At 38.0% G+C, this 24,025-nt stretch overlaps 1 protein-coding gene across 1 annotated transcript; it reads right to left on the bottom strand.

The window, feature by feature from the left end:
* Positions 1-12,641: 12,641 nt before the first annotated feature.
* Positions 12,642-23,944, bottom strand: atp5d (ATP synthase, H+ transporting, mitochondrial F1 complex, delta subunit). Its single transcript, XM_015391580.1, has 5 exons — positions 23,693-23,944; positions 19,272-19,425; positions 17,821-17,909; positions 12,852-12,981; positions 12,642-12,764 (listed from the first exon to the last, which is right to left on the bottom strand). Exons 1-4 carry the CDS (start codon positions 23,807-23,809, stop codon positions 12,859-12,861), a joined length of 483 nt encoding a protein of 160 aa, XP_015247066.1. The 5' UTR covers positions 23,810-23,944; the 3' UTR covers positions 12,642-12,764; positions 12,852-12,858.
* Between the last annotated feature and the right edge of the window lie 81 nt (positions 23,945-24,025).

Below are 24,025 nucleotides of genomic sequence, written 5' to 3'. Positions count from 1 at the left end.
AAAATGAGGTTTACAATTAGCACATCCTCACCAAAGTCAATAACAAATTGGAAAATAGGTCTCAGTGTCAGCACCAGCATCCTAATGGTTGGGTGGCAGCAACAAAACATTCCATCTTCTTTTGGTGCATGTGTAGGTTCTCTAGAGGAACCCTAGGTTCCTGATACAGTCCAAAAACATGCATATGAGGTTATTGGCCACAATGTATTTTCCCCTACGTTGGACTTTGTGTGGGTTACAGACACAGATGTGTGTCCTTTGTTAGTGACACACATCTATGTGTCACAAAGGACACACATCTGTATGATGAACACAGATGTGTGTCCATCACACAGATGATCCTGCTAAGAATTTAGTTTTTTTTGCAAAATAATACTAATACATAATCCATCCTTCCATTCATCCACCCATTTTCCGTCTCGATTATCCGCAGTGGGGTCTTGATGGTTGCTGGTGCCTATCTCCAGCTGTCTACAGGTGAGAGGAGGGGTACACAATGGACAGGTTGCCAGTCCATCGCAGGGCAACAGAGACAAGCAACCATTCACACACACACTCACACCTCAGGAGAATTTAGAGAAGCCACTTAACATCAAGGTAAATCCTTATGTCACCTGAGGCCATATTATGCATAACCTCAGACAAATGATCTGCATTTGTTTCTGTAAATGACACTTACTCATACAATACCAGCCCATACATAGTTGCTATATGCAGAAGTGATCTTACTCTGGTTTTCTAAGTGACCTTTTCAGAGGTGTTTACAGTAAGACTTTAGTTTTGGTTTTAAAGGTAATGAAACAGCCTCATCTAGCCACGTGCCACTGGAGTAAATCAAAGGTAACCAGATTTACAGAGCTGAAATAATGGGAAACATACAAAAAACAGCTTTTTGCTACACAAACTGTATTTTAGAGCACTGCATTATACAGTGCTTTAAAAAAAAAACTATCTGTACTTGTTGAACATTTTTACATTTTGCCATGTTACAGTTCATTATACTGGGATTTCACCCTATAGACCAACACAAAATATCCCTTTATAATGAAGGGGTAAAAATGATGCAAGATTGTTCAAAAGTTTTACAAACTAAACCCTAAAAATGTGTTTTTTTTATGTTTGTTACTCCAACATGAATTACCAATTAGATATGTAGACTGTGAAGCTGTCTATCTTATTGTGGAGTTTGTTTGCATCCTATATATACATATAAAGTTGTTGGAAGTTTGTTTTCTTCAGCATGGAAGCTCGCCGGAGATGATGGAAAAGTGTCAAAATCAAGTAAGACATCCAGTCTCCGTCATTAGTTGGTGTTCACAGATGTTACACAGATTTTGGTCAAATGTGAGCAATTAAAAAAAGAGAATCTATGTCTTTGCTTTTGCAAAACCTTAACAGTATGAAAGCCATAAATCGCTTTTCTTCCACTTGTGATCGTGATGTGACAAAACGGGAAATTTTCATGGGGTCTGGATATTTTTACCAAGTTGAGATGGTGGAGGAAGGTGGAGCTGAAAGAGGAACATTGCAGGGGGACTGCTGGAATCCACTGCTGTTTCCTCATTTTAAGGGAAAAATGTCTTAAATGTTTTAAACCTATTAGAGCTTATCACACCCTTTAAGAAATGAGCACATATTTCAAAGAAAAAAGACTAAAAATATAAATGATTTTTATTTGAACAGTTTCAAAGGTGTAAAATAATCTTGAGCAAAGCATTTTTTCCACAGTGTTAAACTCATTACCTATTTGCCCCTCTAATTATATCCATCCGGAGCTACTCATTGACATCAGCAGTGGAATCCAGGCCAGGGGCAAAGAAGCTATTTCTGCCGCCTTTGGGCGTCCTGGGTGGAAACTGGCTTGTTGGCATATTTTCCAACGCTGCCCCACCAAAGAGGCTTGTGACTATGAAGCCACAGGGAGTTCTCAGTCACACTGGGGACAAACGTCACACAGTACAAAAAGGATTAACTGCAATGGCAAAGGCTAGAATGGGGGGGTCACATTTGCAAGTCACAGAGCAGACAGTTTAACGTGGCCTGCTTCTGTTAATCTGCAAAGTGTAAACTGAAACTTTTTTTTGTGTGCAATTTCTGTCTGGAAAGTACAGATATAAGAATGACAAAAATTTGGAATGTTTCCTATGATATTTGTGTTTCTGAAGCCATTATTTGCACAATCTGTAACGTTTTAAGAATTTCTTAGTCAGTTGAAAAGTTTCAAAAGAGCCCGGATGACAGAAGAGATTCAGTGATACAGAGGTTTCAACACAGAAGGAAGGAAGGGAGTCTGGAGGTGCTGCTCTGGAGTTATTTACGCTATACCACAGTTCCCCTTTTTCAGAGCTTGTGCGTATGTGTGAGCAAAGCAGAGCGCGGGAGAAGGCACTCACCTGCATTAACCATACAATATAATTAGGACAAATAAGAAAGTGTGCTCTCATTGTGCTCATATGCAAATGTACCATCTCCTGCCCAGGCACATTCAGTATCTGTTTTGGAATGGAGCTGAAGACAGGCTGTAGGAAGTTCATGTGAAACAGCCCCAGGAGACAGGAAAAAAAACAAACAAAAAACCCAGCATGCCCAGATTATGATGCAAAAATCCCATGGGGCTGAGGAATCTGAACAGAGGTTGAGGGGGGGCACTTTCAAAGAGAAAAACTACATTCACTGCAGGGTTGACTTATCTGAAGCAAACAAATGTTATCCTTGTTTGGGCAGAGCCAATAGTCTGCACCAGGATCAGTTGCATTTATCTGGTTATGTTTGCTTTGCCTCACAAGCAGCTGACCCCCCCCTTGCTGCATGGGCTGCATTGTGACACTTACATAAACTGCGACACACGTGGCAAACGTTCCTCCTGTGTGTGCTGCTAATCAATCGCTGTGGTGACAAGGTTGCCAGATCATGTAAGGGATTGAGTCCAGCTTTTTCCTGATCCACCTAAACACCTCTTAGTTGAAAGAGCCAACTTTTCTCAGCTGCCCTACGATCTATATTCTCATATATTTTTTTTTTCTGTTAGTTCTGATCATAGGACTTACAATTGATGAAACCCCTCAAATCCACTTTATCTGGACTTTCTAATAGAAGCAAAGAAAATAGTTTCAATAGATAAATGCTAAGATGTAGTCTACATAATCTCAGAGAAGAATGCTGACTCGACAGTTCAGTCATTGACACCACTGTGGATGATAAGAATACTAATGTAGCCAGCTGCTCACAATGCTCTATCCAACCACAATAATGAATAAGTGAATGGAAGGAAAAGGTGCATCAGGAAATGTGCAAAAGGCAATCTTGACAGTTTTGTATAATCTTTAAAAAAAGAGTTTAAACCTATTTTATATAGATTCTTCTTTAGAGTGATAGTTTTAAGGATGGATGGTTATGGTTTACATTTAATTAAATAAATCACAGCTTACTGGAACTACACAGCAAAAGTAAACCTATTGAAATATGTGGATGTACACGTCCTCAATGCTGAGCTGTTCAAGCAGGTTCCTTATCTGCAATGATTGAGCAGTCGTCTCTCATCTTCGTCATAATGTCTGTGTGGATACTTAAAGCCTATGACTGCATCTGCAATCTGCACCCTGTGAATCTTGCTTAAGATCTAGAGATGTGTTTTGCTTCACAATCAACTCAAGGTCGTGGTAATCAATGATGCTTGTAGAAGTTTTTTTTTTCTGCCACACTTTTCCTTCCACTAAACTTTCCTTAAAGAATGCAGGGATACAGAACCAGAACCATTTCTGACTTACACTTTTTGAGGAAAAGCAAAATATAGCTTTCTCCTTAACTGTGCACTATACTCATCAAATTTAACAGAAGTGAACTCCAAAGTATTTTCTCTGATCCAAATTACTGAAGCCAATATATTTTATTGACATTTTAATTTACTGAGCTGTGCTGTAGAGTTATGAAATTGGTTTTGTAACCTTTTTGCATAGAAACGGCAAAAATAATACCCTGTGGACTGCAGTCACACATGCCCTCTACATTTTTAAAGATTTAGCATGAATAATGATAAACATATAGCCTAAATGGCCCTCTTCACTGGCCTCAGAGCCAAATATAGATCTGTGAATAGTGTTGCTGAGGTCATAAAAGGCCAAACTTCTCCCTTCTCACTTCCTTAACCAGACCAATATTCTATGCCTGCATGGCTGGACCTTTGACACAGTTTCAAAGAGCTTTTAAACGTTACCTTTAGGACCTGGCACAAATATTCACACTTCCTAAATTGGCACCGTACATACTGTACACAGATGATGGGTCCCACCCTGCTGCTGAGGGTAGCACCTCTAGCTGGAATTTCAAATGGCCTTAATGCTTATTGTCAGGAGCCTTCAAAGAATTAGTATTTATTTGCCCTGGCCAAAGTGAACAAGCATCAGTCCAGCGCACCCTAGAGAGAGTTCATACATACAAAGATAAAAATGATTGCACCTAGCAAAACTATTTACATTTATCAAGCTTTGAGTCACATTGTCGCTGTATCTCTTTATTTGAAGGAATGGCATGGGTATACTTTCAGCCAAAATGAGGGAATATTTTGTACAACCTTTTGCAGTAGAGCATCTTTGTTTTTTTATCTTCTGCTCAGATTTTTGCAGATCTTTGCCCAATAGCTAAAAAAATTACTCAAACTCTATTGAGAGCATATTTTTCTCAAATGCATTAGATCCATTAATGTGTTGGACTGGGTCATTCGAATTAAAAACCTGAATTAATTTCTGCATCACAGAGAAAATATTAGAACATGACAGCAGCCATTCAGCTTTAGAGACAAATCCTTTCTACTTAATACTTATGAGATTTTCTAAAAGAAAGCACGAGTAGGACTCACTATTGAATCATATCCTGCTGCTGTTTAAATGCTCTGTGTAAAACATCTACTGCTTGTTTATTGCTGCCTTAAATTAACAAAAAGAAGTAAGAAATAAAAAGTGTTTGTTCTTTGTCATTAATGAGTAAGCCAGTTAAGATCATCAAGGCAGTGTTTAATGAGAAACAGACTGAGGATATGGAAAAACTCTGAGGTCAGTTTAGGCAGATGTGTATTTTTTTCCTTTCATGTAAATGTACCCCACCTGGACTGCTTTTAGGAGACGGATTGCCTTTAAAGAGACCAGCGTTTTCTTTCTAGGTCTTTTTCTGTTACACGGTTGAACAAATGTATTTTGATGATATCTTTTAAACTACTTCTCTTTTGATGCTGACAGCTTCCTTGCTAGCGTTGCAACCAGCTACCCATTTGGAGTTCTTTTATAACTGGACGCATTTGAGTCGGCTGCTCATTTCAGAGTGAATATGCCTAGACACTCACATGGAAAGGACGGAAAAAGCACTTTCCTCCTCTCCCACAGAAGCACTCAGTGCAATGATTACCTGCCTTTCCACTCAGGGGGCCATTTGCTGTTACCACAAAGCTGCTTATCTCACCCCTACAGCAGGCTGTTTGCGGCTTTGCGATTTTTCTCCCAAATGCCCACACTGCTATTTGTGGAGAAATGTTACCTAGCTGGCACAGGTTAAAATCTGTTTGTGTTTTGTGTGGATGTTTGCGTCTGGCTGAGTGTTTTGCGGCGCTGCCTGGCTCTTCGTCTTTGGCAGGTGGATGGGTGGGTGTTAATGTGGAATGGAAGGCTGGAAGAATGCAGAGATGGATGACACAAACAGGGCAGAGTGGTGGGAGGCTGGTGTCAGGGCCCCTACTCCCACTACCAGGCTGGATGCAGTATCTGACAGCTGACTGAGAGTCTGCAGGCCCCCTCTTTGCACGGTCCCACCAAAAGGTCAGCACTTCAATCAGCTCCGCTCCCTGGATGCCTCTCTTTCTCTCTAAAGCCTTCTTTCATGCAAACTTGGATGCGCTTGACCGTTTCTCGCAGGTGAAGAATTTTTGCCTATAAGAAAGCTGCAGGATGTGTTTATGCAGCTGAACCACGTGACATCTGCTGCATAATAAAATTTCCAAGGCGGATAATTTAGGCGGATGTGTAATTTTGGAAGACTCTGGTTTGTGTAAAATAGCAGTCCTTGGTGTTAAAACTGGCTCATCGCTGAGAGCGTTTATATTTTCCAGACCTTTCATCCCTTCCTCAATATCCTCTCCGGTTTCTTCTTTTCCTTCACACTCCAGGCAGGCCCTCTCCAGGCACAAACATCAGAAAAAGTATTCACACCCCTTCAATGTATGATGATTTATGTGAAAAAACAGGATAGAATTATGAAGCAGAAGTAAACAGATACACATTTGTGTGGCAGACATCTTCCTCAGTCCATATTTTAAAGAAGCACTTTTCACAGCAGCTACAGCCTGAAGTCTCTTGGGCTTTGACTTAAAACTTCTTTTATTTTTTGCCAATTATTTGTCAAATAATTCAAGCTCATTCAAAAAAAAAAAAAAATTTTAAAAGATGTTTCAAGTGTTGCTGTAGCTGGAGTTCCTTAATTAGTCAGTTCTAACACATGAATATGATCAGGCTGAATCTATTCCATTGTAGCACCGGTTGGATGTTTTATGTGGTTATCCCACTGGATGGTGAACCTCTGGGCCGGTCTCAAATATTTTGCTTCAAATTGATTTCATCAATATATCCATAAACTTTAAAGAACTTACCTTTCCTGTCATGAAGAGGCATCCTAACAGTCTGAAGCTGAAAAACCCACGTCTCCACTGGGACTAGTTGCATTGGTTTCTCATACATACTATTATTATCATATGTAAAAATCCCTGAAAAATACATTTTAGTTTTTTCTTTCTACAGTATGATGTTGGGGAAAAATTCACAAGTAGAGTATAGATACTGGGTGAATTAAAAACAGGTATCACAATTCTACAGTTTTAACTTCTCTTCCTCTGCTTCCTGTAAATTCAGAACCAAATAAAAAAAGATCTATTTACATAAAGCTTTAAATAATCAAACTCTGTCTTATCATAGAGCTGATTGTTCCAGATGTTCCAAACAGATACCAAAACTTATGCCATGGTACCTAGAGCTAGTTAATGTAGAATGGAGGCAGATATTTTAGTTTGACGATACTGTCCTTTGGAACCAGCCTGAATTATTACTATTAATTAGGGTAATATAGATTATCCTTAGATATACATACACATGTGCTTTTTCTCGATCTGCTACTTTCTACCCAGATACTGTGGAGGAGTTTGGGGTAACTATCCTACCACATCTATTTACTGTTGAACTTAGGGAAGTTGAAGGAACTGGAGTTGGGGGTTAAAGGTATACTATGCAACCGGTGTTGATTTTCCAGCGAGGCTCCCTCCAGAGGGTGAAAGTAAAAGTGCACTGTCGTAAATATGCACAGCTGTTCTCCTGGTTTCTCCGTCAAGCCAGGCGCGGTTGTTTTGAGCTTAGCAGACAGGCGAACGCAACAAATCACCATGTCTACTGCGGTAAGTGACTATTTTGTTCCAGTTTTCGAGTTTGAAAATTTAGCATGTTTTCATACATTATTTGTTATGCGTGTGTCTAAATAACAAAGATTGTAGTTAGCCAAGTTCTCGCCGTAAAGCAAGACTGACTCTCGCGAGACTTCTGAGCCTGTGGGTGCGGGTCGGTGCTCCTGCAATTGCAAGTGCAGTATTTCCCCCACAGACCACCAGGGCGGCCGAGAATACCTTTGTTCAACCTGAAATGACCCATTTAATCATCCAAAACGTTATGGAACACATTAACTGAAAAATGTTGCATAGTATGCCTTTAAAATTTGCTGTATTCTGATTGAGCCACTAGTCTGCTTTAATCAGCTGGGCTTCCTTGGATAAAGTTGTACCACTTTGCGTAATAAACCCTTGTAAGTAGGAATATATTCAACATGTTTGCCTCACAATGACTTGTATCCTAATTTGGCGCCTTATTTTATACTTACAGTAATACTTTTTAAAGATTCTCTATCATTGTTTTTTTGTTGAAGATTATTATAAAATATGCCATTCAGATATGATCAAGTGTGCCAAGAAGACTGCCAAGACTGATGTCTTCAGAGCGCAGGTTCCAAACAGGATGAGCCGGAAAAACCGATGCATCAGCCCATTGTTCTGTTTCCTGCTCATAAATCCCATCAAAACACAGCTTCCAGTAAATAGGACTTTGGATGTGTTGTTGTTTTTTAATCAGGGTATGTACTTTTTTTTTTTTACACTTTTTGATTAGTCACAGGATATAATGCGTCATCTGCTCCACCCTCTTATTTATTTACTTTTTTTTTTTACACTGCAGCTCTCCTACTCAGTGATTAGGAGTTCATTCTGGCTCAGTGGGAAGCCGTCCTGCAATAAAAAGGTTTTATTGAAGTCTATTTTTCTCCTGTCACCTGTCGATGGGCCTCTGTGCAATGTGTTTCTAACCAACATGCGTATTATTGTGCGCCTGTGTGTTTGTATGGATGAATGTGGCTCTAGTATAAAGCACTCTGGTTAGTATGACTAGAGAGGATGTAGATAAATTGAGTCCATGTACCATTTCACTGATTATTTGTCCCGACTGCAAATAAAGCCAAGTGTCACCTACTGCTGCCGGCTGCCTGAATTATTATTAACACCAAAGGTGAAATATCAATGCGAGTGCACATGAAGCATGACCACTGATGCTCATAAGCATTAAAAGATCACGGGTATGAAAGAGATGAAGAGGGTTATTGGTTCAAGTATCCACTCAGAGACTGATCTGCATTTTAAGCCTAAGGAGGTTAAAGTCGCTCTATTTTCCCCAGGTCCATGCAGGCGGTGAGTGAGCCTGCATGAAAACACAGGCAAATACCACACTGTCTCAGAACCAGAATGTGTCACTCTTGAGCCTTAGCCAATTTATATAGAAAATCTCTTGCTTTTGTTCTGTTGGCTTTGTGATTCATTCTTTTGCCGTCTTCTTTGCCGCAGTGACACATCTTTGGACGAATAGTTCAACGACGCTGGTTACAAAACACTTCATCTAATTTCCTTTGATCTATGCTTCTCTATTTACCAACTGGAAAGCGCTTATTAAAGCCCAATGTTAAATCTTCAGACTGATGCACTTCCAAAAGGCATACGGAATAATTATATGACAAAAATGCTGTATTAACATCATTTTATTTTCAAAAGGAAATAAAAAAAAATTTAAAACCATGCTGTTGGTATTTAAAAGATAATAACCCCTTGTTTAATTGTTAATTCATTTTGATTAACCCGTTTTTGTGTAGCGATTCCCAAGCATTAAGCAGTGTATAAAAAGAGCTTGTTTAATAACGTAAAATTGGCTAAAATGTCAAAATAAAAAAGAGCATAAAAAAATCCTTTTTTTTTTTACATAAGTCAAGAAAGGGTGACAAATCCCTTTCTTTATTGTCCACTAACGGTAGAGGAGGGCGATACCAGGACTTTTTGGATCGATCAGATACCAAGTAAATACAGGGTCAGCATGGCTATTGTTTCTGATACTTTATGTTAAAGCTTGATGTATCCTGCAACTGTTCATTTTTGGGTTATAATTGGACAATTAAACATGAACAAAACAAACTTTAAAGCAATTTACAATTGCACCACAGCAGATATTGCTCATTTGGCTGGTGCTGCTGAGCCATGTGCAAGATGGTGCCGGGGGGTAGGGTGGATCAATTATCGATACGGTACCAGGATCGATCCGCCCACCTCTAACAAATGGAGAAAACATAGAACACATCAATACCTCCTAGGATGTCCTATCGGCGTCTAGACGAAAAGGAAAGGGGAATCTATGGGTGAGTTTCAAGGTGGATCATTGCTGCTGAGAAAATGACATCTTGATGAACCCTTTGGAGTATTTCTTAAAATAAATGTATATAGACAGCCTTAAATGAGACATTACTGTACGAGTTAATTTTTTATTTTTAGTTTATTCTAAGATTTCTTTTTTCAAGTGAATGGCTGGACTCTATATGGATTAAACAAATCAATTTGGATCAACTAGGATCCCCTATAAATAAGTAATTTGGCTAATTTCTCTTTTCAAGTGATGAGATAAGCTTGTTTTAATATAATGAATCTACTTTTACACTGGAATGGACACATTACAGTATTTATGGTTTTCTATAGGACCTGTCTTACAGTTAGGATTTTATTAAGACACAGACGTTGAAGTTGTAGAGAAGACAAAAAAATGTAGAGAATACTTGTGTATTTTAGTCAATATGCAGTTTTTCTCTATTTTCATCTATTGGACATAAGATGTTATTGGTTATTATCCATTTAACTTTTTATAATTGATGTATTTTTAAGAAAAAATCAATTTGCATTGCTTCTTTGAAGTACAAATCAAATGGTTTCATTTGGACAAAGAAAAGCGAAAAGTCATATTTTCAATGTAGACTGAAGGCAATTTCTCACCAACTTTCACTTCAGAATCTATTGCAATGCTTTAAGTACATAAAACAGTTTAGAGTTCAATAAAAGTTTCACACATAGATAAATCCCCAGTAAACATGTTCACGTTAGAGATTGTGCATCATAGTTAGTTTAGTTATTTCACTATGCAAATAGCATTGTAAGAAAGCGGCTTTTTGGCTATTTAGGTTAATTAGGTCCACATTGCAACCAATTCCTCATTTTTTTGCTGTGTAAATAGCCGATACCAAAATCTCATTAGCACAAAAAGCCTTTGGGAAGCGCTGACTTTGTGTAAATGCACACTCCTTTCAGTAAGCACTAACCCCTTTTCAACAACATGCGTTTTCAAGCCTAAGGGTAAAGAAAAACAAAACTTTAACTGCTTGATGGTGACATCATCCCAAAAAACAATGACTCAGACGGGCTCGGCTCTTTTATTTCGCCATATGGTTTATTCAATCAACATGCCGCACTAAGCGTTCCCAAAGCTGTGACTCCCTTTGTTAGAGGACCACTCAAAGATGACTCTGTGGATTGTCATAGCCGGTATCATGTTATTCACTCCCGGCTGCAGACTGTACAGTCTTTTAATTACAGTACATGGGGTATAGACATTGACTTATTATCCTAGGCCCTTACTCAACACCAAATGGCCCTTTAGTAAGGGCTCTCACTCAATACTCATCCCCTTTTATCAATGTGCAGCAGTTATAAAGCAGGATGCTTTTTGCTGCTATGCAGCACTTAGACACTCAGGTCTGAAAGCCTATTATGAGACATTCATTCCATGTGAATGAGTGGGTGAGGAAGACCCCCTCCCTAAAAAAATTCTTGCAGTGCCTTAATGTCATGTCTTTCCTTTGGACTAAAAATATATCTATAGGCAGTCTGAGCTGGAAAGCCAACAACCAAAAAGGAACAGCTTCCTCAATTACAGGATCATATTTTCCGCAAACATCCAGCAGCAAAGCGAGACAGCAGGTTGTTCTTTTGGAAAACACTTTTTTCTTTGCTTGCCTTTTTAGTGAGAACTCCTCAAAAAAAGTTTTGGTCCAACATCCCTTATAATGAATCCAAATTGCCAGTAGTTTCCTCTAAACTAAGAAATCAGCTGCTATTCCCTGAAATAATGCGTGTTCATACTCTCTGGAAAACTGATAAGCGAGTATGAGTTTGCACTTCAGAAATTTTTTTTTTGTAGTTGGAACATGGTTTTGATGACAGATTAGAAAGAAGAACAGAGAAAAGGATGTGAAAAGTGACCGCTGCTTTTTCATCCAAATTCAACGGTGCATACTAGAGCTGCCTTCTGCGCCTCACGTTTACAGAATGAAAATGACTGTAAAGTGAGTCATCTGAGATCATTTAGACAGCAAGAACACTCCACAGCGGTTTGCAAGAGTTGCATTATTTAAATTGTGTTACCTTTTACGTTTTATTTGGATATGTTGCAGTGGAAAATGTTTTTTGGGGTTAAGCCTCCTTTACTGACCTATCTAAATAAAATCCATAACAAAATAGATATAATCTGATTTATTCTACGTATTATAAACAGTTTTTCTGAGGAAATGTTGGAGGCTGAGAGAACATTAGTAAATTATGCTAAAATAAAAAATATTTCCTCCATTTTATGGGTGCCTAGCTTTAAGATAGGGTAGTTCATGCTGTAGTAGCATCAGTTGGGCACGTGAATGAGGTCACAGCCACAGAATGAGAGTGAATCCTGTGGTTACTAAACAGATCCTGACTTCTACAGAACAGACAGTGGAGTCATTTTCTTGCCTTATAACAAATACCTGAAGGTCATCACGTATTTTCGATTGGCTCAGCCAACACTATTTACTGAGACACAGGATTCCAAGTAGTACTAACCCACAAATTCTCCTACTACGGTAAGTGACAAGGATTTGACCAAACAGCAGCTGTAAAATGGGAAACCGCCCAAGCTTTTGAGACTCACTGAAGGTAGGGAGAAGCAATACTATGATAAATTCTGTGAGGTATCTTTCTCTGAAATGATTTGCCAAGAACAATATATATAGATATAAATAAAAAAATAGGTCGACTTAGATATACAGTTGTACTACTCTCTGCTGCCATCAAGTGGTAGCAGCTGCTGCTGTCAAGAACACTACTTTGTTAAACCGAATTGTGAGTGAATATAAACATGAGTTAACATACTTAAAAATGAACGGGAGTCATTCTGATACAACAGTGCACTTTAGGCAATAAAATATGGCACGTTAAATAATGAAATCACAACAGAGTAATTCCAAATAAATTTATTGTTAACTTCATCCACTGTACAAAGAAAGAATGGTATTTTCTGGACATTGACGGGTCGGAAATCCCAAGAGGACAGTTGATTTTCATCAAAGTGACAGATTATCTGAAATAAAAAGGAAAAAATAAATACAAGGTTTTTTTTGTTGTCGTTTGTTTATTAGTAGCAGGTGAAGGAGCTGAGAGGTCGTACCACAGGTTTACTCCAGAGCCTTGACAATGGCCTCGTTGGCTTCTATGCTGATCTGAACTTCTGCCCTTGCTGCCTCATCAGCCGTGCCAGCCAGCTCGGACTGGGCTTTTTCCAGGTTGGCCTTAGCTGCCTGAAAGGGAACAGGGAATAAAGGATGAAGATGGGAAACATTTTAATCTGGACCGTGTTTCTAAATTAATAAATACATATTTTCCTGCAGCTTCAGGAAGTTTTTTCCAAACCAAAAAAAGGTGATCAAGTTAAAGACAAGGCTCCTTTTATTATGGTCCCTTTTTACCGAATAAATAAAAATTATGAACACAGAGTTTAAATACATTTCTATAAAGGTTAGGTTTTACATAGCAAAAAACTATGAACTGCTTTGATGGAAAATAGGATGCATTAATGGATGGAGAGTTAAACTGATGGCAGAAAAAACATTGTATGGATGTAAATTGATTGATGGACAGATTGATGAAAGTTTGATGGATTTAGACAACACTAAAACAATTCAGACAGGATGGGTAGACAGATGTATGATGAACAAATGGGTGGATGCTAAATTGTTAAACATATGTATCCAATATTTTTTACATTTGAAAAAGGAATAAACATGACATTTTTCTTCCCTTCTCAATTCTTTTTCCCAGCACCATCTGTAACTGGGAAAACGCTTCAAATCCCTTACATTTCCAGCCTGTTCAGAATCCCCGTATCCCCCAACCAAGACGTCTGAGTTGAAATAGCCAGGCTGAGCAAGAAGACAAAGACGAGCGGAGAAAATCCCCACTGTCTCTTTGCTCTGAAAGCTCCATTTGTCACAGTCGCGATTAGAAACGAGAAATGCCAAACATAGCTGGAAGTTAAAGGTCTCCCAGTAGGGACTTGGCACATCTGCTATAACTCGACAGTGACTGACCTTTCCCGTCTTATTAACAGTGTGGGCCCATGTGCATTGTTACTATGGAGTGAAAGACAACGAGGAAGGGGAAAAAAAAAAAATAACTCATTTACTGCGACAGAGTCAAGCTGACAGGCCGCAGCACTGCCCAAAGCGAGAGACAGACAGCTCTATGATGAGGGGATAATAACAAAGCCCATCATTATCATGGCCGACATTTAATCTAGCTTTCACCTCCAGACAGGTCAGATGGATGATCATGAAGTTGGAAAAGCTAACCATACGCACTAATCAGAGTTGGAGGGAAATTGAGCCAATTACTATCGTTTAAAATAGCCTAGAAAATTAAAACATTAAAAGAAAAAATCTCCTTTTAGTTTGTGACTAAATCAATAGACGTGTACTTTAAATGGAAGACGGCAGCTTTGACACTTTGAACTGATAAAGCATGACATCAGCCCCAGAGCTGCAAGCCTCCTCCTCCTCCAACACACAGCATCATATTAATACAAAAAGAATAAATGTGAAAAAGCACAGCGCCTAAAGGACAGACAACATGAGGTTTATGGAGGTTTTTGAAACCTAATTAAACATTGAATGTTAACACAGTTTCAACAGTCACAAATACAGAAGGAAGTGACAGTGAACAAATAACGACCCACTGTTCTAGGACAGACCCTCCCTACTCCGTGCAAGCTCAGGCACTTCACTTCCTGTTGGCTACAAATCTTCACGTCAAACACGCCCAGATTTAGATGGATGCTTGTGGTTTACAAAATATGTCTCAATTTTTCCCGAAGGCCAGGTGCTATAGAGACGAAGGTTCTGTTAAGAATAACCCCAAATAGTACCAGAATGGTTCGTGTAAGTGTAATTGCTGGTCAGCTGGCTGAAAGAGAGCCATTTTCCTTGGTTAGAAGAAATTTGGACTGTTTAGAAATGTTTGCATCTAAATGAAACATTAAGTCACAGTGACGGAGCAACAGGATTGTCACCAATCACCTGTCAATGTAAAGCGTCTACTTAGGGGTCGGATTTTAGGAGTTGGCTGAAGTCTCACGATCAAAGTCAAGATTGAAAATGTTTATCAACAATAACATTATCATCTCATTATATCATAAGATGTACAAATTAAGCCTTTGTGGACGACAGAGATTTCCAGTTATTCCTGGAGTTTGATAACCTGGCAGCAGCCAGATTTAAATGCGTAGAACTCAGTGGAGTTCTGTTATCAATCTGGGATGGCTGCTATTCAGTCTATCTGTGAAAAGGAGGGATGTTTAGTACAATACTTGGAGCTGATTGGGTGACGTGACAGCTAGTACTAGTGATGTTATGAGATGAGCCGAGGAATGGAGGGGGTGTTTCCCCGAAGCGCGCGTTGAGGCGTGATTCGTTTAGAGGAGGGGCCAAAATTGATGACGTCCGAGGCCTCGCTACCGTGATACCACGTGACCGCTTCGGGAAGTGGTTCAGAAAGCGCAAGAATTTTGACAGGCTTCTAAACAGCCTCAGTAGTCAGTCAAGATGTGGGAGTTTGGAGGAGAGCTGCTGTCAGCTGGATAGAGTTTGGATAGATTCTAAGAATAGATTGGTTGTTTTTCCAACCAATCTAGTTGTTTAAAATTATTTTGGTGAGAACAAACAATGTAATGATCAAAATCTGAGCAAGCCACCGGACACAGTTAGGATTAAGGAGTATTTTCTCCGTTCCATGGTTATCCATATTAATGGCGCCATCTGGAAGACACAGGCTCTCACCTTAAGAGATTGATTGTTCAAAACCTGTCTTTGACTTTTGAAAGTTGCGATTAAACTTAATTATTTTGGCTAATGAGACTAATTTGCATTCGTTTGCCCTAGTAATAATATAGATTGGGTAAAAACGCTGCCAAATTAGGTCGGTTTAGCCAAAAAACTGGTTGAACACAACTTCCGACTGAATAAAACCAAAAAATGTGGACAAACTATTATGTTTGAATAAATATAACTAACACCTTTCATTTTGCTCATCATTGCCCAATTTGCACAAACACATTCACTGTTTCACTTTCACTAAAATTGCAGAAAAACTGTGCACCTAAAATGATTGTTCTAAGAAATTTTGCACTTAAAAAAAATTACAAAAGATTTTATTATACACACTAACAATTTCAAAGGCACTTAAAAGGGGAAAAACGAAAAAAGTTTGCAAAAAAAATTTATTACTTTATTACTAACTGTAGTTCTGCTTTACACCAGTAGGTGGTGACATGTTCACCTGGAGCCTCATGAACTGTGGGGATTGTCGCAATTTTAGTTAAAACTGAGTTAATAGCAGTATTGAGAGACTGATTGCAGCAGGGTTTATACAGGAATGTGTAAGTATTTTAATGGTCTTTTAATGCTCTTAGAAATATTCTTAATGCCATCAACAAGTGCTCCCTCCCTCCCTGCCATCTTTGAAAAATGAAATCATTGTGACTGAAAACTTGCATGCATGGATCGAACTGCAACTCCGGCTAGCTTTCTGTGTGGGGAAAAATCAACTTCAAGTATTTTACTGCCACTCAAACAGCTGGGGTGAAAAGTTAACGTCTTACTCTTGTTAAATAAAATTAAGTGCATCTGCGATTTGGAAATTGTGTTTTTGTTAAATTGCAATTATATTCATTGTCCAGCCCTAATTTGTTGCATTAATGTCTGTGATACTAAAATATGCGACTTTGTAAAGTAGGCCAGAAATGAGTTTTATTTTCGACTAAACTGTTTGTTTTTGAATCTTAAAATGTCGGCATGATACCGAACTTCAATATTGCTCAGAACCTTTGATGAAGGAGTAACTGAATATTAAACTATCTAAACATCTGGGTCTTTCCCAGACACAAATGCACAAGTACTTCATTTGGAGCCGGTTAAGCCGGGCATAGACTACGATGTTTTCAATCGCTGCACGGAGCTACAGCTCACACTGTGCGACGTAACCGCAGGGTTAACCGTAACGCAAACGTGGCTACTACGGTCTTTCACGTTTACAGAAAGAACTCCATTTCACTCGCACCCCCACCATGCTTCTGAGTTTTCATCTGAGAAGCGGAAGAAGAAGAAGAATCCTTGTTTGCCCACTGAGCGATTTGCCCACAATGGTGGACTGAAAACCAAACATGTTTGATTTTCTCCCAACCTCACAAATCCTTATTGGGAGGTGGTCGTGAGAGGCTGATCGCCCCTCATTACCCCCTGTACACTACACAACGCTCAATCAGGCTGAAAATCGGGCCGATCAGAAAATTCTCGCACGACTGGAAAATTGCCCCGAAAAGGGCAAAAAAAATAAAAAAAATAGGACAGTGCAAGTCTGGCTTTATTCAGGTAGCGTACTTCCAAAAAGTAAACAGCATAGTAGTGCTGAGCTTATCCACAGCACCAGAAACACAAGTCACAATATTTATAATAATATAATAAGTTTAAACAAAAATGTCCTTTAAGAGCAGAGTGCACATGATCGGAGACTCCTGGGTGAGAAAACCTTTCAGAAAAAGTTTTTATTATATTTTTAGAGCAAATCAAACTGTGTAGCCTAGACTGAATCCTTTACACATAATAAAAATGTTTTAAATAACACCAAGCCAAACAGGATTTATCTTTTTTTTTTTTTTTAAAGCCTTCTTCCAATTTGAGATCTAGGGACCATTAACTTATTCGTTTAATTTGTTTTAATAAGTGAAAGCAACAAAAATTGAGCATCTGAAAAATGTGTTGCAGCTTCCTTGATAAGACTAGTAGTTATTAATTCAATGAAAAATGTATGGATTAAAACATTGAGATTTGACCATTCAACCATTATCTTTCATCAGTTAACTTTATATTAATAACAAGAAAAGACTGAATGAGAGCAAAGCAGATTAAAGTCAAAGTGAAATAATAAAATTAGCCATCAATACATTTTCTTAATGTAAAGAAATAGAGAAACAAAAGAAAATTTGCCATAAAGGATAAGAAAGCTTTAGATAATATATGCCACCAGACTGGAATAAAATGAAGGTATTCAGTTATCATATTAAGCATTATGGCAAAGCTTATACTTACTGCAACGTCCAGCTGGTCGAGGGGAACAGCCTCCTCAGCAAGCAGCTGTACTGATGAATCAGCATTGACTGTCACTGACCCACTGCTCACTGCAAACAGACACAAAAATAGGATTTTTTTCCCCCCCATAAGAATACATAAATGTATAATTCCTGATGCAGTTTACAGTTATATAGTGAAGAGACACCATGCTCTGAAAAGGTTTTTGCAATGCTCATCATACTTCTAGTTTGGCGTTATTGACAACCATCTTTCTGGAAAAGAGTAATGAACATTTCTAATGCTGAGAATCCTCCACAAGGGGAATAAAGGCAGAAAACCTGGAGGAGAGTGGAACCTTTCCAGGGATGGCAGGCCAAAAAGGGTTTTAGATTTAAGTAGATAACCTGGGTATTTAAAAAAAAGAAACAAGAAAAACATTCTGATAAAGTGTGCAGTATCAGAACGTATTTAATTGTACCAACCTTTCTTTTTGTAATTCAGCATGTTCTGTTCTCAAATGAACCAGTAGAGGAAGGAGACTATTGTACTTGGCCAGAGGTAAGGGTAAAGTTTAATAAAGGAAATATTTTGTTTATCTAAAATGGTAGCTAAAGAGGATGTTTTCTTGACATCTCTGTCACTTTAGCTGGTATCACCACCTGCATCTAGCCCTCTCTCAGCAACAAGTCCTGCTTTGCGATTGGGTCTGAAATGGTCCAAAACATGTTTTCTGACAGTGATCAGATTCCCAATATGACTCATATTATGTATTGTACATATAAACAGAATCTCTGAATGGTTTAATTAATCTTTGACCTTACACAATCTTCCTTTTTAATACCTGCAGTATTGAACTTAGAGTAGCCAAACTTGTTAGTGTCAGAGGTCTGTCCAACACAGGTAAGCATGTTTTGTCATTTAATTTCTGCTAGTTTTTGCTATAAATATTGCTGATTAACTGCTTAGTTAATGTAGATCTAAAGTTAAACAGTAGATGGCGCTGCAGAAACAGGCAAGCTTATTGGTATACTATAGCTTATTTTTGCAGTAAGACAATTCAGAGTGTTTGTAATAGTCAGAGCAAGGTGGGGGCAAATGTCTGGAATAGGAAATTGATTGATGAAATTGAATTATAAGTAACTAAATTATTTAAGTTTATGAAACTGAATTATCCAAGCAGTACTTAAATCATTCTTAAAATAAATAATTTAAGAAATATTTAACTACTAATTAATTATTTAAGTACAAAGAAATATTTTTATGAAGAAAGATTACCATTATAGAGGATACAACTTTAACTATAGTCAGACTTTAAATATGAAACACGTTAGGCTTTATGCATATAAACTGCTATGTAAGTTACTCACACTTTAATCAAATGTTATACTTTTCCAAAATATGCAACCCCGATATAGAAGCGCATAATTCAGCTGACAGTTCTTGTGTCATACAGCAGTTTAAGATCTTACCAAAGTATTTGGTAGAGGAGCCGTCATCATTAAACACGGTGACGACACCGGGCCTGAGCACCTGCAGGGTGGGTACATGGGCCGGGAGGATACCAAACGCACCGGTGAGTGTGGGGACATCGACCTGTTTAACACTGGCCTCTTTGAAGAACACCTGGGGGGAAAAAAAAATAAAAAACACAGACAACATACAGTTATTTACATTTCTTTGTTTCTAGCATTTATCATTACTGTATTGGCAACTCTAGTTCAAGATTGTAGGATTTTACACTATTCTTCTTTAGAACACCAGTGTTTCCCAACCTTTTTTGACTTGTGTGCCCCTTTTGGCATTTTGTCTTACCATGCAAGTACCCCCTCAGTCAAAAGTATCTATGATCCTCCCAAAGTGGAACATACAATAAATTATTATAAAATAAAGACTATTTTACAAAATATTTTAACCTGAGCATTTAATTCTTAGTCATTTTATTCTTTCCATTTCAAATAAAAAAAAAAACATCATAAGCCTGGCAGTTAGTAAGAAATCGAAATAAATACATATATTATAAACCTGTATTCTTAAAGCTGGCGCTCCTCTGAGTAACTTTCTTATAATTACATTAAAACTTGATGAATTGGGAACAAAATACAAAACAAAAATATAGTTAGGAATTTTTACTTTGTTTTCATCAAGACACCTGAGCTGCCCTGATAGCTCAGTGTGGAAAACAGCTGATACCAGGCTGTTCTCTACATCCAGTCTCTTCCTCTGCTTGGTTTTGATCAATCACAGCTGAAGGTGAACTCGAACATATAACAAAAACATACTTTTTGGTTGATAAAAGCTTGTTTAATTTTTCAATTGGATCCTAACAATGCAGAACAGATCGCAGCCCTATTGTATTTTACTACCTAAGAAAAACAATATTTTTATGTACCGCTTGAAATGCACTCGCGGACCACTAGGGGTATGCATACCACTGGTTGGGAATCACTCCTGTACACCATCTCTAAAACATGGTCAAGATATTTCACCCTTACTCTGCCTGCCATGCTTACCCTTTGTTGGCCATTTTCTGTTTTGGTTTAACACAAAGCAAAATATGACGACAAAGTTGATAGATTGGCAACTATGGACCGGTTAGTTCGTCCTTCACTACCGAAAGCAGTGCAGCATACTGCTGTCACACGTGGCTTCATACAATAGCCAGCTTCTCAACAAGGAAAACAGTGTTGTTGTTTTTTTTTTGTATTAAAACCATATTTTAATATTTGATATCTAAATTTATTATGAACTCTGGTTTTGATTAGAACAAGTGCACAAATAAACTGTATGCTATATGCAAATGCTTATATTATTTTAACATATTGGTTTTTATTCATTTTAAAAAGGTGTGGTGGCTTTTATTTAGGATTGAAATGTTATGCGGCCGACAAATGCAGCCTTTTTTTGCTCTTTTTGAAGAACAGGTCCGCTGTATCCTAGATATCCGTGGGTATCCTGTGGTTCATTGAAAGTTCAAACAAGCCGGCTGCTCCTCTCTCAGAGGAAAAAGTGCTTGGTGCCGAACAGGGGTGCATATTGTAAATGCAGTTTAATATAATACAAGTATGTGAATTGTTCCATCTGAAATCAATGACAATTGTTTTAAATGGTTATTGAGTCAGATATGTGACAGGTAATGTTTAGTTTATTGAAAAGTTTTATCAGTCCAGTGCAAATGGGTTTAGCTGACATTTAAGCACAGATTCCAATATCTCTGAGGTGTGGGGACTATAAGGCTCTGTTCGAAAACCTGGGCAGCATCCTCCAAGGACGCGGTCTACCTAGACTGGATCCTTCGAAGTCCTTGAAAATAAGGAGACCGGAAGAGTTCTGGCTGTGAATCCGAATAGGTCTACCCTTCGGCGGGTTTTACCGCCGTATGCTCTGTTGCTTAGCAATCGTGAAAGTTGACACACAAAGCAGGAAAAGAATGAAAACCTAAGTTTTCAAAACTGTATTTTTATTTATTTAGTTTTATTGTAAAGTGAACAAAGACTACATTAACAAGAATCAAGAGTGGAATAAAGGTTCCAACCACCGGGAGCAGGAACAAATAAAATCAAATGTAATGATAGAAACCTTAGTCAGTTAAATAACCTGCTGTTTTCATTTTGCACATCTCTGATGTTGCTGCTATTTTCAAATATCCATTACTGTAAAAATGTCCATAGCTGCATATTGGTTATTTATTCTCCAGTTTTATATTGTTAAAACACTTTACAGAATTATATTGTTTATATTTTAACTCTTCCCTATTATGTTATTCTTTATTCTATTGTGTGACCATTTTCAATCATCTTTCTGCTGCTGTAAATTTGCCCACTGTGGGACAATAAAGGGATTTTCTATTCTATTCTACAAAAGGGGTAGAAAGACAGAATTAAATCTAAACAATGTATGTATAAAAAATATATCTGCAAAATTTCTAATATTCAACAACAAAAAATACTTAGTTAAGCATATTGTGCAAAACAGCAATAAAAAGATAAAAATCCTATCAGATTTATAGTCCCCACTCTGGCTATAATTTAAGGACAGATTCTAATATATCTGCAAACACATTTACACAGTAACAGATAAAAACCTTTAGATAAACCAAACATTACCGCCGCATATCTGACTCAATAACCATTTAAAACAAATATTTTTATTCATTTCAGACGGAACTATTCACAGATTTGTATTATATTAAACTGAACTTCCAATTTTCACCACTGTTCGGCGCCAAGTAACCTTACCTCTGATCACGGCTTGCTTGGTCTCGCAATGAATCCTGGGATATCCAAGGATAGCGAGGATACATCGGACCCGTCCTTCAAATCGGGCAAAAAGGAGGACGCATTTTAAGACCGCATAACGAGGAGTCTTGGAATCCGACCAGACCTCGTCGCTATGACGTCATCAGCCTTCGAATCTGGTCTTCTAAGGACGCGTTCTAGGTTTTCTAACAGAGCATCAATCTGATATTCATGATGACGGTACTGCTGCTGAAGCTCCTCAAAAATGCAATTGTCACACAGAACAATGGTGAAAATTTCGATTTCTATTCTTTGCCTGCTTTGTGTGTCAACTGTCATTGCTGCTAGGGGACAGAGTTTATGGGTGGTGGAGGATGGAGAACCTGGACCTGTTTGAATCCATAGCCAAAACTCTTCCGGCCTCCTTATTTTCATAAACCTAGAAGGACCCAGTCCAGATAGAGATGGGTCCTTATAGAATGCAGCCTCTAAAACCGAAAGTTGCAGCATAATTTAAAAAAGGTAGAAGCAAATTATTAGCTTGCAGGTGCTTATGTTATATAGGATTCCCTCATTTTTGAAGTAAATTTTTACTTAAATTTCGATGCATTTTATTTAAGGCTGTTACTACAATGCAAATGTATTTCTCCTTTTTTCTGGGGTTGCCATTAGGGCTGAAACAATATATCGTGATTAATCAACTATTGAAATAATCGTCAACTAATTTAGTAATCGATTAATCATTAATTGGAGTATAGAGACTGTAAAACATGCCTTTAGCTGCCAGAGCAACCCATTCAGAGCAGTAATTACAACAGAATTGTTAAAAAAAAAAAAAAAATTAATATTTTGCATTTTAATATAAATCTTTTTTACATGTCAATATTCTCTATCCAGAGCTCCTCAAGTAAAATTTTCAGTTTAATTTAGCAATTTCGCTTTAAGGAACCTTTGGATATCTGGTTATTAATCGATTAATCAAAAAAAATCAACAGTCGCTGTAGAGCAGGTTAATGGAATAAAGACTTAACAGAGATTTAAAGCAGACTTAACACGAGGAAATCCAAACACTATCCCAAATAATTATATAAAAATGTAAGGAATCAAGCTACAGCCCAGTTGGATTAATGAAATACTGCAGAATTTAGTAAAACCACAATGAAAAGGACCGTTTTAAATCATATAATTTAATCATATAAATGTGGTTATTTAAAAAGTAGATTCAGATCTGTGAGGAAAAAAAACTGTTTACATTTATTCCAAGGTTACAGTTTACAGCTGCACAGGTTTTGCTCAATTTCAGTTTTATCAACAATCGTTACCCAAAGATCATTTAACTCCACCATCAAGTAAACATATATTAGAGCAATTGATACCGATTAAAGACAAATGATAAAGAACTGAAGAGCCTGAATGACAGGTTAGCCATCAAAGCTAGCCCCTTCATATTATAACTTGGATTTAACTGTGCTTTTTGACAGTAACTATATACCTTACAATTAAAACAAGCTCGTTGTATGGCTCAAATCTGCATATCAACTTAATAAATATATGTTTTATTAGAAGGTATGAATGCTTTTTAATAATAAAAAAAAACATAGTTAGCAGACTGGCTAAGCTAGGCCTCAAACCTCGCTACTGCTTAAAGCCAGTACCTGTGTCGGAGAGGCAAAAGTGAAGGACATTTGCGGGGCACCGGCGGCGGCCTCAGCGTAGGAGCGAGCATGCCTCAAAGCAGGCAGAGCTCGGCGAAGAAACCTGGCTGCCATCATGTCGGGAAGTTTTTATTTTACCTAGGTACAAGTGAATGACAAAAAATCCCCGGCCGAGCGTGGAGGCAGTCGCCTTACTGGTGATGGTAGGACAAGGACGTTGGGAGTTACCCGTCAGCCTTTGCGCTTGCGCAAAGGATATTGGGTAGCGTAGTTTTATGAAAAATGTCTCCTTCTTCTTCTACTTCTTCTTCGTTAGATTGGCGGATTGCAAAC

Source organism: Cyprinodon variegatus, unplaced genomic scaffold, assembly GCF_000732505.1.
Source record: "Cyprinodon variegatus isolate N-32 unplaced genomic scaffold, C_variegatus-1.0 Scaffold550, whole genome shotgun sequence".
Lineage (NCBI taxonomy): Eukaryota > Metazoa > Chordata > Actinopteri > Cyprinodontiformes > Cyprinodontidae > Cyprinodon > Cyprinodon variegatus.
Note: the sequence above shows the minus strand (reverse complement) of the source record. Positions and strands in the feature narration are given on the sequence as shown.

Coding starts and splice junctions, on each gene's coding strand:
- atp5d (XM_015391580.1), bottom strand. CDS start 23,809: ATGATGGCAGCCAGGTTTCTTCGCCGAGCTCTGCCTGCTTTGAGGCAT. Junction 19,426..23,692: donor CTTTTGCCTCTCCGACACAG/GTACTGGCTTTA, acceptor TTTTCCCCCCAG/GTGTTCTTCAAAGAGGCCAG. Junction 17,910..19,271: donor CTCCTCTACCAAATACTTTG/GTAAGATCTTAA, acceptor GTCTGTTTGCAG/TGAGCAGTGGGTCAGTGACA.